The sequence below is a fragment of the Ostrinia furnacalis genome, unplaced genomic scaffold (assembly GCF_004193835.3).
Source record: "Ostrinia furnacalis isolate ACB-3 unplaced genomic scaffold, ASM419383v2 OfSCF7606, whole genome shotgun sequence".
NCBI lineage: Eukaryota > Metazoa > Arthropoda > Insecta > Lepidoptera > Crambidae > Ostrinia > Ostrinia furnacalis.
In genome coordinates, this window is record NW_021137845.1 from 487,473 (window position 1) to 503,341 (window position 15,869).

The 15,869-nt window shown below is 37.3% G+C and overlaps 4 protein-coding genes across 4 annotated transcripts; 2 read left to right on the forward strand and 2 right to left on the reverse strand.

The window, feature by feature from the left end:
* Positions 1–74: 74 nt before the first annotated feature.
* RpL10 (ribosomal protein L10) lies at positions 75–2,165 on the forward strand. The gene is made up of 5 exons (XM_028322286.1): positions 75–155; positions 280–308; positions 391–696; positions 1,507–1,669; positions 1,971–2,165. The coding sequence occupies exons 2-5, from the start codon at positions 286–288 to the stop codon at positions 2,136–2,138; spliced, it is 660 nt and encodes a 219-aa protein (XP_028178087.1). The 5' UTR covers positions 75–155; positions 280–285; the 3' UTR covers positions 2,139–2,165.
* Positions 2,166–2,703: 538 nt separating this feature from the next.
* Positions 2,704–6,770, reverse strand: DNApol-eta (DNA polymerase eta). Its single transcript, XM_028322293.1, has 8 exons — positions 6,558–6,770; positions 6,292–6,426; positions 6,060–6,162; positions 5,686–5,902; positions 5,494–5,611; positions 4,806–4,946; positions 4,035–4,402; positions 2,704–3,918 (listed from the first exon to the last, which is right to left on the reverse strand). The coding sequence occupies exons 1-8, from the start codon at positions 6,689–6,691 to the stop codon at positions 2,723–2,725; spliced, it is 2,412 nt and encodes an 803-aa protein (XP_028178094.1). The 5' UTR covers positions 6,692–6,770; the 3' UTR covers positions 2,704–2,722.
* A 285-nt stretch (positions 6,771–7,055) lies between these two features.
* LOC114365669 (fidgetin-like protein 1) lies at positions 7,056–12,895 on the reverse strand. The gene is made up of 11 exons (XM_028322290.1): positions 12,870–12,895; positions 10,634–10,779; positions 10,366–10,527; positions 9,780–10,289; positions 9,593–9,705; positions 9,352–9,507; positions 8,853–8,986; positions 8,320–8,434; positions 7,984–8,096; positions 7,373–7,564; positions 7,056–7,197 (listed from the first exon to the last, which is right to left on the reverse strand). Exons 2-11 carry the CDS (start codon positions 10,741–10,743, stop codon positions 7,078–7,080), a joined length of 1,725 nt encoding a protein of 574 aa, XP_028178091.1. The 5' UTR covers positions 10,744–10,779; positions 12,870–12,895; the 3' UTR covers positions 7,056–7,077.
* Positions 12,896–13,083: 188 nt separating this feature from the next.
* Josd (Josephin domain containing) lies at positions 13,084–15,569 on the forward strand. The gene is made up of 4 exons (XM_028322292.1): positions 13,084–13,315; positions 13,479–13,651; positions 13,804–13,984; positions 14,178–15,569. The coding sequence occupies exons 1-4, from the start codon at positions 13,235–13,237 to the stop codon at positions 14,475–14,477; spliced, it is 735 nt and encodes a 244-aa protein (XP_028178093.1). The 5' UTR covers positions 13,084–13,234; the 3' UTR covers positions 14,478–15,569.
* The last annotated feature ends 300 nt before the right edge of the window (positions 15,570–15,869 follow it).

Below are 15,869 nucleotides of genomic sequence, written 5' to 3' on the forward strand. Positions count from 1 at the left end.
CTGTGTCTGGTTTATAGACGTAGCATTTTTTAGTAGTAATATACAAAGCACAAGTACGTAAATTTGCAGTTTTAAAAAATAAAAATGTCAAACACTTGTGTCAGTGTCATAGTTTTTTGTCTCTTTCTTCAGCGACAAGGTGTCACTTTGTGAAGGTGCTGAGATATTTTTACTATTTAAAATCGAATTTAATCCTTACAATTAATTTATATTTCCATGTGGTTTTGTGCTGAAATATCGTGTGCTAGTTACTAAGATCATATTTTTTATTTATTTCAGTTCACAATGGGGCGCCGGCCAGCGAGATGGTAGGCTTCCATTCTGTTCACTTTCAATCATTTATTTCCTATTTCTCAAGGCCCTTTACATATAACTTGCTTTCTATTTCAGTTATCGGTACTGTAAGAACAAACCATACCCCAAATCACGGTTCTGTCGTGGTGTACCCGACCCCAAGATCCGTATCTTCGACTTGGGCAAGAAGAAGGCGGCAGTAGACGACTTCCCGCTATGCGTGCACTTGGTGTCCGATGAGTACGAGCAGCTGAGCTCGGAGGCCCTGGAGGCCGGCCGTATCTGCTGCAACAAGTACCTCGTGAAGAACTGCGGCAAAGACCAGTTCCACATCCGCATCAGGTTGCATCCATTCCATGTGATCCGCATCAACAAAATGTTATCGTGCGCTGGAGCTGATAGGTATGCATCAGTAATTATTTTTTAATATACAGTGATCAGAATTGTTTATCAAAAAGTGACTTCATATTCGGCCAACCAATCAACAACCAATTTGCCAATAGGCATTTTCTCCAGGCATAACCTAGAAGCACATTATTTATATTTAGATGAAAAGAAGAAAGAACATTCACTCAAATTGTGTAATGATCTTTTATGCCAGAAATTTTTATTTCTTGCCCTTTACTTTATTCTGTTTAGTATTTGTATCTTTAGTTTGCAGTTATTCTGTAATACTTTTACCAGACTGCCAAGTAAATAATTGAAATTCATACCTAATTAACTACTATTCTGATAATATTAACAATTAATTAGTTATTGTTCATATCAGTAAAAGTAATTAATTGAAAGATTAATGTCGGTACAACGCCTAACACCAGGTGCAACTGCAATTGTGGTCAAATACTTGCCTTGTATGTGCCCGCAATCACATAAAAAAAGACCACTGTGATGATTTGCAAAAAATTGCCATTCTACTGTATGATAAGGTACAAGTTTTGTTGTGCAATCTAGCTAGGTTGACTCATCAAAACAACAGTGAAGTGGCAATGTAATGTTAATTTGACTGTTTTTGGTTTCTTATCTTGATGGAATTGAATTTATCCAGTCATTGCAGTAGAATCCATTTTAATAACATCAATCGTCATTATGATGAAACATTATGAAAGTTTCTACCTAAACTTTGTATTTTTGTAACAGTTTCTCCACAAATTGCCTATTCAATGGATAAATGCTTCTAGTAGGTGTATTAAGCCCTTTTTTCTCACATTTTAGGCTCCAGACTGGGATGCGTGGTGCTTTCGGCAAGCCCCAAGGCACAGTCGCGCGAGTCCGCATCGGCCAGCCCATCATGTCCGTGCGCTCCAGCGACCGTTGGAAGGCGCAGGTCATCGAGGCTCTGCGTCGTGCCAAGTTCAAGTTCCCTGGTCGCCAGAAGGTAGGATAGTAATACAAGTTAGATGTGACTAAGAAACATGTCAAGGGTTTTTCCCATAACGTGCTGACTAATTATTCCGCGACGACGTGTTATTCATGATTCTATTTATCAAGAATCAAAAGATTCAAATAAGAATCTTAATTGAGAATTACAGCTTGAGCATGCTCATCTTCAACTCAAAGATGAATTGATTGAATTTGTCTTTGGCGTGAGCGTGCTCATCATTCAGAAAACGGGCCAAAGCTTCAGCTGTTCATCATCATGATTCACAAAAGTTAACCCAATGTCTATTGTTGTATAGATCTACGTGTCCAAGAGGTGGGGCTTCACGAAGTACGACCGCGAGGAGTACGAGAATCTGCGGGACGAGGGCCGCCTGGCCAACGACGGCTGCAACGTCAAGTACCGCCCCGAGCACGGCCCGCTCGACGCCTGGCGCAAGGTGCAAGTCGAACTGCACAACTTGTAAACTTGAATAAACTATACTAAACTTTTACATTTCTTTTATTTTTAACATTCCCATCAATAACAGTTTCAGTGATATTGGTACATTTGACAACTAGAAACAACCAGGGTCAAAAAGAAATGATTCTGAAAGTAGACGAACTCCATCCATTCTAATTTTATTCGACTAGGGGTCTACTGCGCGATAACGTAGAAATACAAAAACATGGTCCGCGCGTCCCGTTAGCTATTGCTCTTATAAAGACAAATCCGAAATCTAATTATGCAAATGTTGTATGGATTTAAGTATTCGGTTCCTACAAACATCTTTGCAACATAATATTCATGAAAAAAAAGCGAAGCGGTCGGGGGGTCGCCAAATTTTTTTTTATACTACTACGACCCCCCGGGTCGTGTCATGAAAAATGTTGAAAAACACTGCCATATTGAATAGGGGGTTTAATGGGAGGTATAATATTTAGTTCAACATCTCATTTTTGTTGCTTTAAACTTCTTTTAGGCGAAAGTCATAATGTCTTGTAAATTAACGCAAATTATTATTGGGGAAAGCAATTGATATGCAGTGTTAGTTCATTAGTGAATTTAATATCAATCTGAGCTTCTAAAGAAAGATGCTATTGATTTACATGGTACTTTAGGCTTTTTAACTGGAGATGCAGAGTTCCTTTTTCTTTTTACAGCACTCCCTGTGATTTGTATAGGGTTGGGTTTTTTATTAAGCTCTCTGCTTAATCTTTGTGCTTCATGGAAATCTGAATGCTCTGATATTTTTTCTATAGGCACTCTTTTACCACACTCTGAACACCTTTCTGATGGAGTTGTATTATCAATCTTCACAAGAAAGCTGGCTATAGATGTTGGTTCAACTTTATCATTCGACTGATCTGTAACAGGTATTTTGGTTTTAGATTCTGGGTTTTGTGATACTGTTTTCTCTGCAAATCTTTCTTTCCTTTCTAATCGTACTTGATGCCTCTCTTCATCTCTAAGCCTCAGCGCGAGATGGTAATCAGCGTGCGTGTCAAATTTATCCATTTCGATAGTCTTACCACATTCTGAACAAGTTATTGTATCTATTAGGTTATTTGGCTCTGTATCTGTATTCATATCAGTAGCATCATCACCATGAGATTCTTCATTGTCAGGTACTTCATTGGTTTCCATAACGTCTGGTATCATTGTTGAATTTAGTAGTTGCCTCATATTACTAACGCGATCTACATCAGCAGGATCTTCTTCAAACAGAGCAACACTTTTGTTGATTTCCTCATTTATTGTGGACCCTGAATATGCAGTATCATTACTATTATCGCCGCAGTTGATTACATCACAAACAGGAGTTGGTGGAGGAATTTTCTTAGCAGATTCAGTTACAGAGGGTGTAGGATCTTCAGTAAATTGAGTTGTATTTTTATTAAGGAACTTTGCAAAAAACGATTCTTGTTTCTCAAGGGTTGATTCTACAACAACTTCTTTACTATCGTCATTTTTATTAACATGTGCCGTCGGTTCTTTATTTAGTGTTTTATTGGTGATTTGGAAAAATTTGTTTAAAATATATTCTTTGCCTTCATTTTTGTTTATTGGTTTCTTATCAGCAGTTTGAGCTTTATCATTGGTCTTATCATTTTCCTTTGTTTTGGCTGCATCTCCTTTAGATGGACCAGCACAAAAATAGTCAACTATTCGTTTTGTTTTTTTGCTTTCAGTGTTATCCTCAAATTTTCCCACACTAATTCCTAGAAATTTTATTGGCGCCTTTAATCGTCGATTTCCCTCAGCATCTGAAACACAAAGTCACCGAAAGTTAATTATTTGATACAAATTACCATTTACTAATTCATATCATCATCTTATCTTCATCAAAGCTTTATCTTTATAAAATCTTTTTAAATAATACCTTTTATCTTTAATCCCTCTGTAGTATCCAAAACTAATTCCAATGCCTTTTTAGTAAACAGCTCTCCACATAGTTCATCTTCAGCTATAAAGTTATATGATCTGGAACTGCTGATATCTCTTCCATCAGGCAGTGATGTAGAGAAGCTCACAACCATCTGCTTTGGTGTTCTGTTATTTTCCAGCGCATCCTTCTCTAGTCGGTCTTCAATTTCGTCGCCCAGATCAGTGAGCCACTTTTTCAGGCTATCTAAATCCACAAGAGCACTCTTTCCTCTAAGTTGTTTACAGCAACCTATACTTTTTGGGTTGAATCTTGCCTGTACTGGTTCTAAATCAATTCCTCTAGCTATATTGTAGAGCCATGTCCTGTTGAACAAAACATTTCAATAGATTCCATGTGGCATTATAAAGTTAACCTTTTACCTACGGGAGGCACTTATAGTTGCCAAGTCAAAAGTCACTTTTTAATACGGGTGGCATCTATTGTTATTTTGGCAAAGCCAATACTAAATCACGGTTTACGCCAAAAAAGCAATAAAATTGCAAATTAAGTGTAAAATGCGCTTATAATTATGAAACAACATTAGTTGCAGAATATAATATTCCCAATTTCAATACCGTAAGTCTCACACTTTTTTAAATATATTGATGTAAAGTGGAGCAAACAATTATAAAGGTTAAAATACCCCGTATTGAGAGGCGACTTTGGTTTCCAAGGGCCCGTAGGTAAAGGGTTAAGTAGTCAATTTCACAGAACTATTAAATTTACCCATTTTTTTCATCAAACTTAGCCTGCAAATCTTTTTCAGTGAAAACTTGTAGGTCAATCATGTTTTTTATTTTTAAAAGATCACAAACAGTATCTCCAAATTTTCCCCCAAGGTGTTTTACCTTCTTCACTGATAAAGTACTGAAAATAATAACAATATTAATGTAATTCGTATCTACAGGGTGTTTGGTAAATGGGTATATGAGCCGACACTAGCCCATGTTAACATGGGCATATAAATGGTATGGTGAAGTCAGAAATTTGATATCATCATTTATTTTTTTTTAATTTTCATACAAAATAAATTTTATAAAATCCGATTTGTATGAAAATTAAAATAATTAAAATGAAGATATCAATTTTCTGACTTCACCATACCATTTATATAACCATGTTAACATGGACTAGTGTCGGCTCATATACTCATTTACCTAACACCCTGTATATATAAAAGAAAGTCGTGTTAGTTACTCCACTTATAACTCAAGAACGGCTGAACCGATTTAGCTGAAAATTGTCAGGGAGGTAGTTTAGAGCCAGGAGAATGACATAGGATACTTTTTATCCCGTTCGAAATTAAAAAAAAAGTCTGCTTATTTATTGCCATTAAGGCGGAACAAAGTTCGCCGGGTCAGCTAGTATTCTAATAGAAGGAAAGGATCATAAAAAAAAATTAGTCTTTATTTACCTGTACAGCATATTCACAGAATGTTTAGGCAAAATGGTTTGTTTATTGGGTTTGTTCATTCCACACACAAGTTTTGCTAGGATTTTGTTGTGTGCTATTCCAGCTGAACATCTGTAACCTAAGAAAGTGTGGATATTATTGTTCTTGACATCAACATTTAAATAATATAAAAATAATGTACAGCCTACTTACCAGTTTCTTCATACACAGCTGCTCTAATCTCGCTCACAATAATTGCCCCAACTAGCAGCTCTTTTGCATGCTCATAGTCAAAGTCTATGGAGTCACAACCACAGTTGTGGATATCGTCTATGAATTGGTCCACACTGTCATACCCCAGTGCGTATGTGTTTGGGATAAGGTCTGTTGTTACAGAGTTCACATTAATAGTTTTTAGCCTTTCTTGTACCTGGAATGTGTAAGACAAGAGTCAAGAACATAAGCCTTTGCAATAATCTTTTAATATAAGTACAAGCACTTAGTTTAGGAGTTAATCAGGTGTATAAAACAAAGTTAATAGGATTTTAGTTGTTATGTTTATGCAAATACAAAATGAAATTGCTTACAGGAGCGGTTATATCCAAATAGGCTTCATCTATAGAAGCCCTCTCCAGCAAAGTAGTAAACTTCTGTAATACTTTAGCCACGTCTTTACCAGCATCTCTATACCTAAAAAAATTGCAGCAATTTTAGTAATAATTCTTGATAAAAAGTTATCTTACTTTAGACAAAATTTCAATTAAGATATTTTATTGGTAAATTGGTAATATCATTTATTCTGGACTTCAGAGAACTTACTTCGAAATATCAGCTTTGCCTCTCTGGCAGGGTACTGAAGGGAGCTGAATTTCTGGACATTTCTCCTTGGCCTCATCTCCCCTCATGTGACGTGTCACTCCCATCGCTCTAGCCACATAGTTTACCGCTATAATCCTGTAAATAGCAATAAATAAAAAATATATGTATTTTTTCAACGAAATACAGAACAAAAATATTTGTATTGCTACACAGAAAGTTAGGTTAGGAAGGTTACTCAAAATTAATGCATATTCAGATTGACTTACCCGCCACCCTTCCAGGGGTTATACTGCACAACAGCTATAGGTTTCCCTGCTAACTCTGGATTCAGCTTCTCCTCTACTTGGCAATAAAAACAATCCATGTCGATCAGCACAACAACCCGGTTCTCTTGCGCCATTATTAGGTACTTATGTTTACTAAGTTTCCTTCAGATCTATAGGTTTTTTATAAAAGCTTAGTCATCTTAATTCATTACTTTACAACATGTTACAATATTTAAATGGATTTATAAATGTACAATACAAGCGCCAAAAAAGCTTTTCAATCACGCTTTGACAGACAGATGAAATTGACAATCAGCTGAGGTGGTTTGACAGCTCTTCCTTTTTTAGGCAAGGGAATAGAATATTAAACATATTATTTAGATAACCATGTAGTTTTTAAACTTCATTTGTACGTTTGCTTTGCTTTTACAGTTTGTCGCCAATAACTGAGCTGCACGCGCATTAAAGTTCGTATGTTTAAAATAAAACATGTTCGTATTTCCTTTACTTCAATAATTTATTAAAATCCTTGGCCATAAGTTTGGTTCCATTTAACATATTGCCCTAAATCATCTTGGGACACACTTGGCCTAACTCGCTGCAACGCATTTTTGAAGTCTTGTATGTTCACTGGCCTCACCTGGAAATTACAGGTGAAAATCTAACTAAGATTAATGTGTTTGAGCGGGCTAAATAATGAGCATAAAAGTTTATTAGCGAAACGAATAATTTGTACAGGCAACATTTTGATAGGTGATCATAGGTGTTGCCACAAACTAGCAAGCAGTAGGTAGTTGTTACTGAACGTGTCCGACCTTGTCCCGCTGAATGGTGGCGATCTGCGAGAGCGGGACGGCGCGCACGGGCCCCATGGCGGCCTCGGAGCATAACGACTTGACGTCGGCGCCCGAGAAGCCCGCTGTCAGCGCCGCCACCTCGCCCAGCTGTGGGTCGCTCAGCTCATGTGGCTCGCTTTGTAGTAAATTTTCTATCATCTGCTTGCGAGCCTGGGAAGACATTGTTAGGATAGAGCCCGAGAAGTTTAAAAGCTAAATTTATCCGAAATCTAATTATGCAAACGCATAAATGTTGTATAAATTGAAGAATTCGGTCCCTACAACGTCTTGGTAAAAGGTATGAAAAAAAAAGCGAACGGTCGGGGGGTCGCAAAAAATTTTTTCATGCTAGGGGGGTCGCGTCATGAAAAAGGTTGAAAAACACTGGGATAGAGTATGTATTAATAAAACATCATTTAGATAAAATTTAAACTCCATAAAAAAAGCCAAATATTATGAAGCAATAATACATGTTTGTTCCTGTTTCATGCAAAAACTACTGTACGATTTTTTTAAATTACAGTACATAATTACTGTATATTCATCAGAATAACATAATAGCCATAATTTAAAACGATAGCTCTGCTTACGTCGTGTTCCGGTAGCGGTATGTAGAGGCGCTTGACGAGGCGGCGGCGCGCGGCCTCGTCCAGCTCGTGAGGCCGGTTGGTGGCGCCGATGATCAGCAGCCGCTCCTCGTCGCCTACACAAAGTTAAAATCAACGCTGGTCTACTATTTGTAGACCATAAGAACAGTTTCTTGCGCTGCTTCTTTTCAATACTGGCCCATTTATTGTCCTCAAGCAGACGTGTAAAAGTGCTTTTTAAAAAGCCTACTTGCATAAATAAATGAGTTTTTATGAGTTTTTTTAGTTTCATTGTCGAAGGACCACATGAGGGTTCTAGTCACTTATTATGCTGGTTACCTGTCGCCGCACCGTCGAACTGCACTAAAAATTCAGTCTTGATCCTCCTTGTGGCCTCGTGTTCTGTGTCGTTCCTTTGTGTGAGTAGAGAATCTATTTCATCGATGAATATTACCTGGAACAGAGGAGTTCATTTTAAAAAGTAAAGTCCATTTGTTGTTACATTGTGTCGAAATATTTCAGTCAAATCAAGTTGAAAATAGAAGTATGTAGAAAGAAATTGAGTTGAGATGGCGACTATTGGAATGTCTAGGCGCAGACCACCGACTTTTAGTTGTCCGATAGTTGAGTCGGGCTGTTAATCAGTATGGAGAAGTATGAAAATGCGCACATTACACCGAGTGATTCTTCATACAAATTAGAATTGGGCCGAACTATCGGCCAACTTTTAGTCGGTGGTCTGTGCCTAGGCTAAAGTTGCATCAGGTAACTGAAATCTGAAAATCACAAGCAAGAACAAGTAGCAATAGAAATTGTTTTCTATAAACTTGAACCAGAGGGTATGAAACTGGTAAGTGTCACAGAATACTCACAGCTGGTTGGTGTGTGCGAGCGACGGCGAAGAGCGCGCGCACCATTTTCTCGCCGTCGCCGATCCACTTGGACGTCAACGACGACGCCGAGATGCTGAAGAATGTCGCGTGGCACTGCGCCGCCACGCACCGGCCTGGCGGGAAAATAGGTTGGAATAGAATAGAAAAATTTTCATTCAGTACCACATCAATTCATGCAAATGACGCCCACTGCTGGAGGCCTCCCTATTACATACACATAACAAAATGTTAACAAATAAATTATGTAAAGTACATGCTACAATGATATTGAAAAGGTCAATTAAACAAATCAGTATGTTCAAAATACAGGCAAGGCAACATTATCAGGGATTCCAAAAACCATGAAATAGCTGACTTCGTAATGGGTTAGTTGACTCCATTAATCAATAACCAGGTCAATTTCTACTTCTGTAAAAAAAAGACTAAGCTTTAAAAAGTCAAAACTTCAAAGACTGCTGATAGTTTCCAAACAACTAACCAATCAATGTTTTTCCAGTGCCCGGAGGGCCAAAGAGCAGGATACCTTTGGGTGGCCTCCTCAGTCCTGTGAAGATGTCTGGCCTCAACAGCGGCCACACCACTGCCTCTTGGATCACAGACTTGGCTAATTCAAGGCCAGCAATGTCATCCCAACCTGTAACAGACAAAAGAGTAAAAATAATACAAGAAGAATATACAATAACAAAAGCTGTTTTTTGCCTTCATATAGAATTACATACCTATTGGTATCCCCTTATCAATAATTTCACTTTCAATAAGTTCAATCATCTTGGGGTCTATGTGCTTGAGTCTTTCATCTGTAACCTCAGGTTCAGCTGTCTCTTGCTTCTCCCTGTTGACATGAAAATAATGAGTAAATAGAAGGAATTTCTTTGACTGGAAATAAAGTTGTATTGAATAACTTACTGAGCTCCTATCATGGGAGAAACAAATTTAGCCTGAGCTTTCCTAGAGGCTCCAAGTGTTCTCTTAGCTGCAGGGTTTGATGCCAGCAACTGTTCCTTGGCCGTTTTAAACGTCACCTTGGCTACATTACTCTTGTGGGCCTTGATCTCTTCCTCACTCTCTAAATCAACATCTTGATATATCGGTGTACATTTTGATGTGGTTGCTTGGGCTGTAGTTTTGGAAGGAAATCTTGGTTGCCAAAATTTTGTTTGTTTAGACGGTTGTCTCTGATTTTCACTTGATTTAGATTCATCATTAGAACTGTCCGAGTGTAAGGCCTTAACAAATGGTAGTCCTTTAGTGTCCTGTTTGTTTTCTCTATTATTAGGTTCTGCAAGGTCTAACTGACATGAACACTTGCCATTTTGGAACTGATCTAATCCAATTAATGGTCTAGAACAGGCTGGACCGCATTTCCTACACTGTCCCAGGGACTCCTCTAATAAAGATACAGGGTCTGTAAAAGTACTATGAATACCAAAAATAAAATTACATAAAAATAATGGTTATCAAAAGAGCAATGAAAAATCAAAACAATACTTACTTTAGGGAACTTTTCCAAGATGATATATTACTTGTATCAGCATTTTGTGTTAAGGTTTTAACAGATTCAATAAACTGATCAAAGTTACTGTGTAAACCCAAAGATTTCTTGCTATGTTGACAAACTTCACTTAATAGTGTAAATGAAGTTAAATTAGATTCACTGCAAGAAAATGAAATTTAAATAGGGCAATTGTGTATTGTTTTTACTAAATTTTCGTAGTTTGTATGATAACAAACTTAAAGGTATGTTCAAACAACAACCAAACCTTGGTAACGAACTTTTGTAGTGGTGCAATGAAGTTTTATTTACTATAGAAAAATGGCCTTCATATGTGTCTTCCAGTAGCTCAGTGTCTGTTTGAAAAATATCACACATTATTCGCTAATTTTTATTTTTATTTTAGTTTTCCAACTCTTCTTCTTCTTCTTCTTCTTTTATTGATGGCGATGAACTTGTGCTTTTTCGCCACTGTTCCGCCAATGTCACGTGCGCAGCTTTTACACAGTGATAGAATCAAATAAAATAAAATAAAAAAAAAGATTTTTTTCTACAAGACTAAGCGAACTTATCGACCTAAAACAAAAAAGACGTCACAAATCACAATCACGAATAAGACAACACAAAAAAGACAAAACACACAAAAATTTTGTACAGCAGGGGTTGGGGAAAGGGTTGGGGGTGGTTTTATGTAACAGAGAATAAAAAAGAAAAATAAAAAAAATGACGCGGGGGTTGTTATAATAAATTTCGCAAGGCCAATTTTTTCCTTACCTACAAATTAATTTTGTTAATTTTAATGAATTTTGCAAGTGAATTTAAAATAGGACAGCTAATGGTGTTAAGTACACATTTAATATTAGAGGGACGGGGGAAAGTTTTAGGGAGAAAATCGTACAAAGAAGATCCAATTTTAGGACAATTAAAAAAGATATGGTTGGTTGTTCCTTCATCCAGGCCGCACTCGCAAATGGAGCTATCTCTAATGTGTATTTTCGCGAGGTGGACAGGGGTGCACGCATGACCAAGGCGCAGGCGACAGATGATGGAGACCGTTCTTTTTGGTAAGTTCTTATGTCTAAAAAACCAAGGTTTTGAAGGGATATCCTTTTGTATATCAGCGTAATATTTACCAACCATTCTTTTGGAATTTTCCCAATGAGTATTCCACGATGAGTATAAGTGATTTCGAGGGAGAGCGGAGGCATCATGGGCAAATAGCCTATAGTGATCCAGCGAGCCAGAAGATGTAGCAAGTTTAGCGCATGAATCAACTGTTTCGTTGCCTGGGATACCTCGATGGCTTGGGATCCAAGTCAAGACGATATTTAATCCCTCTAGTTTGCATTTAAAGAGAGCTTCTCTGATTTTAAAGATAATGGGAAATTTGGTTTTTGATTTAAAGGGGTTAGCTAAAATGGCTTGAAGACAGCTTAGAGAATCGGTGAAAATCAAAGAGTTGTTAAGACGATGGGAGATAGAGTATCGGATAGCCTCTAATATTGCAACCGATTCTCCGGTGAAAACTGATGTTACTGGGGGACATTTAAAACTTAATGCTATTTTGTACGCAGGTATCCAGACAGCTGCGCCAGTGCAGCCACCTTCGTCCAGCTTGGAGGCATCAGTAAATATCTTGATCCAGCCTTGCCAGTGCTCGGAGACAATATTAACAAATTCTTGACCTGCTGAGCAGGAATCCTTATTTATGCCAAAGTTTAAAATAATTGGGGGCTGATAAAGTAGGGATTCAAAGCTGTTTGTGAAAAGGGGATTAAGTGGAATTTTTTCAATTGGAGTGGGCAAACGGGTAAATTTCTGGTAACTTAACAGAATGCATGGCAAATTTCGAGAGGGATCAGAGCTGCTAAGTGAAGAGAGTAGTGTTAATTTCTCATTTAACGGGTGAGAGGAGTTTTGAGAAACTTTTATGTAAAATCTGTCACAGAGGTACTGTCTGCGCAAATAGAGGGGAGGCTCCACGCACTCGACTTGCAGAGCATTAATAGGTGAGGATTTCATGGCTCCCAATACTATGCGAAGACATTTAGACTGGGTTTTATTGAGTTTCTCGAGGACGGCTTTGTTACATGGATCTAAAAGGAATGAAGCGTAATCAAAATGGCTACGAACAATAGCATTATACAAAAGTTTTTGTGAGTATGGGTGAGCACCCCACCAGGTACCTGAGAGGGCTCGGAGGATATTCAACCCTTTTTCAGCTTTTCCGAGAATATAATTAAAATGTGGAATGCCTGTTAGTCGGGTGTCTAAAATTAGGCCTAAAAACTTCACTTGGTTATCACATGGAATGCTATTGCCGTTTAGTGATATGTCTACATCTGGAATAAAACGTTTTCGGGTAAAGGTGACACAGCAACATTTTGGAACGGATATTGATAATCCGTGGTCTGTCATCCAGTTATTCAGGTACTCCAAAGCTGTATTTAAATGAGAGCTTGCTTCGGGAATAGAGTTGGAGGAATAATACAGGGGTTTTCCAACTCAATTCTTTGGCGGTTTTAGGCATAGAGAAAAGTAAGCTTTTTTTTTTTGCATCCTGTCAATCAAGTGTCAAACTCAAAAAAAAAAGTTTATTTATGTCACAAAAGTTTTTAATAGCTCAGTGTCTGTGCAAGTTTCTTGTCGATGGTAGGACCTAAGTTTGTTTTGTCGATGGTTCAAGCTGGGTTGTCAAAATTGTCAAGTGATATTTTTACAAAATGCAATAAAAGTAAATACGATTTATAATAATTAATTCTGCGTATTTAAATTATTAAATATTATTTGGTTAAGTATTTAAAGTGTTTACCAAGCAGTAAAATGGTTGTTTTGCTCTAGAATCGATTTTAAATGAAAGTCGAACGAAATGAATTCAAAACCTACAATTTATCATGAAAAACAGGTTAAAGAATTGTGTGCTCTGCACGCGCTTAATAATTTATTCCAGGTGAGATTTACAAGTAACTGTGATATACAAGTTTTATACATAAAATTAATATTATCTTATCCATGCGCGCATTCCATACAAATAATAAATGCCTTGTTTACATAAACAAAGAGACTTCTTGTTAATTTTTCTTGCTTATATGTGACCTTCTGTGAATTTCCAGACGCGTGGAACTTTTTCTAAGTCAGAGTTAGACTCGATATGCAGCCGACTGTCACCCAACGTGTGGATCAACCCTCACCGCTCCATGCTAGGGCTTGGCAATTATGACATCAATGTGATAATGGCAGCTCTGCAGAAGAAAGGTTGTGAAGCAGTGTGGTTTGATAAACGAAAGTAAGTCGGTACACTTTTCATATACATTGGAAATATTTTTTAGTATTACTGGGGTTTGTTTAGTTAGAAAATTTATAGAGAGAGCTTGCTTTCATCCACAGTAAAGTATTTTGTGTTACTGGCAATCTAACCAAATAATTGATTTATTTCAGAGACCCAGGATGCTTAGATTTATCAAACATCTGTGGGTTCATACTGAACGTGCCATCCGATTACAAGCTAGGGTTTGTAATGCTGCCGCTGCGGCGGAGGCACTGGATTACCATTCGCCAGATCCAAGGGAATTTCTACAACCTTGACTCCAAATTGGATGCCCCTCAGCTCATAGGGCGGGTAAATACTGTTTATGTAATTTAGAGAAACTATTTTTAAAAATTGTAATCACTAAAAGTTTATTACAAACCACTTATTATGTAAATGTGACGAACCCTTACAAGTCCTGTCATTGCCATAATTTATTGCTTCATAAGTGTACATTTTATAACTTAAAAAAAATGTAAATAATTTTTATTTTACTGTATTTCAGAGTACAGACCTAATAGCATATTTGAAGGAGCAACTGGACAGCAAAGAGAAAGAGCTGTTTGTGGTGGTGAGCAAGGAGGTGGAGGAGAAACAGCTGTGGATGCAGCAGTACACCAACGCGAAGCCCGCCGCAGCGGAGCGCGTCGCATCGGAGCGCGTCGCATCGGAGCGCGCTGACAGCCCTGCGGACAGCGTCTCCTCCACGTCACCCTATGACTACAGAAATCGTGATGCAGAGTGCCTCCAGTTAACCGAAGTCAGAAACTGTATTGTCAGTAGAGAAAGTAATCTCCAAGCGTAGCCACATTTCCAACTGTCCTCACTGACTGTTTGTGATCACAAAGCAATTTTTATGTGTTCACTATATTTTGATCGTAAGTGTGCGTGTCGTGTGTTTACAAATACTTTGTAAGCTGTCTCATTTTTTTTAATCGAGCGGGTGATCGTCCACTGATTGTATTATGATGGATGCCATTCTGGTTGTTCTGTGAACGTAACTTTTTACGTACTTAACAAACAGCAATAATTTTAAATGTAATAATTTATGTATTGAACCGCAGTTCCTTTGTGGTACTTTATTTTTGTTTAGCACTATTAATCTTTGATTTGATTTGTATTAGTTTTGTTGATTTTATAAAGTTTTTGGTGTGTTTAGTAAGATAGAAACTAAGATTATGGCCTATTGTTATAATTTTTAGATAATAATGTTTTACAATTTTTTGTACAGTCGACAGCACATCATACAATACATTTTAGTTGCAATATCGCACCTATATTAACGACGAATCGTGTTAACGTTGATGTGCGGTCGTCTGTACACTGATGGTTATTAATAATGGTATCACAAAATGTGATTTTTGCCAAATGTTTGAATCTACCTTATAAATTTTAAGTTTATTTATTGTCTCGAGCTCTGTTTTAAAATGTTTATGATAATAAATAAAGTAGCTATAGCCTCTAATAGTGAAAACAGTATTGTCTTGTATAATAGAAGCGATAGACGTACGGGCGCGCTGTACTCGCGGCGCCGGATATACCAAACTTCAATTCCACCATTGTTGCATAATAATTAAATAGATTAAAGTAATTGCTATGGGGCACTTATAAATCCTATCAAAACGAGCTTTCTGAGCACAATTATTTTTAAATATTTTTTGTTTCTGATTGATTTGTGATCTGAATGCACTGTTATTATGTTTAGTTATGTTGTTACATGATAGCACAATATTATTTATTTAGTTCACATTTTGATGTTTATCAATCATCACACGATGCATTCCTTGGCTTAAGCGAACAAAGTTCTTCAACGAGACTTCTCTGTTTTTAACTTTTATTCTATATTTACTGTATATAGAAAATATTTTTTCAAAAAATAGAAAGTGTGATTAACTTGCGCGTTTGTTTTATTTTAAATTTTAATGTTCTTGTAAAACCTAAAGTCCCTATCTAAAGCGGGTTTTAGCACTACATAAGACAACATTCCTGCGGTAGCGGAGATGCGCGGTAGGAGTGACTTCTGTGACGTAACACTTATCATGGTATAGTTTGGGGCATAACGCACAACTGAAAGGAAATTTTCTGATGTTTGCGTAATAAAAACACACCCCGCACCGCTACCGCAAAAAACTATTACGAGATAATGTCGCCAGTCCTATTTGTGAAGGTAGTAGCGTACGAGGCTGACAGGGGAGAC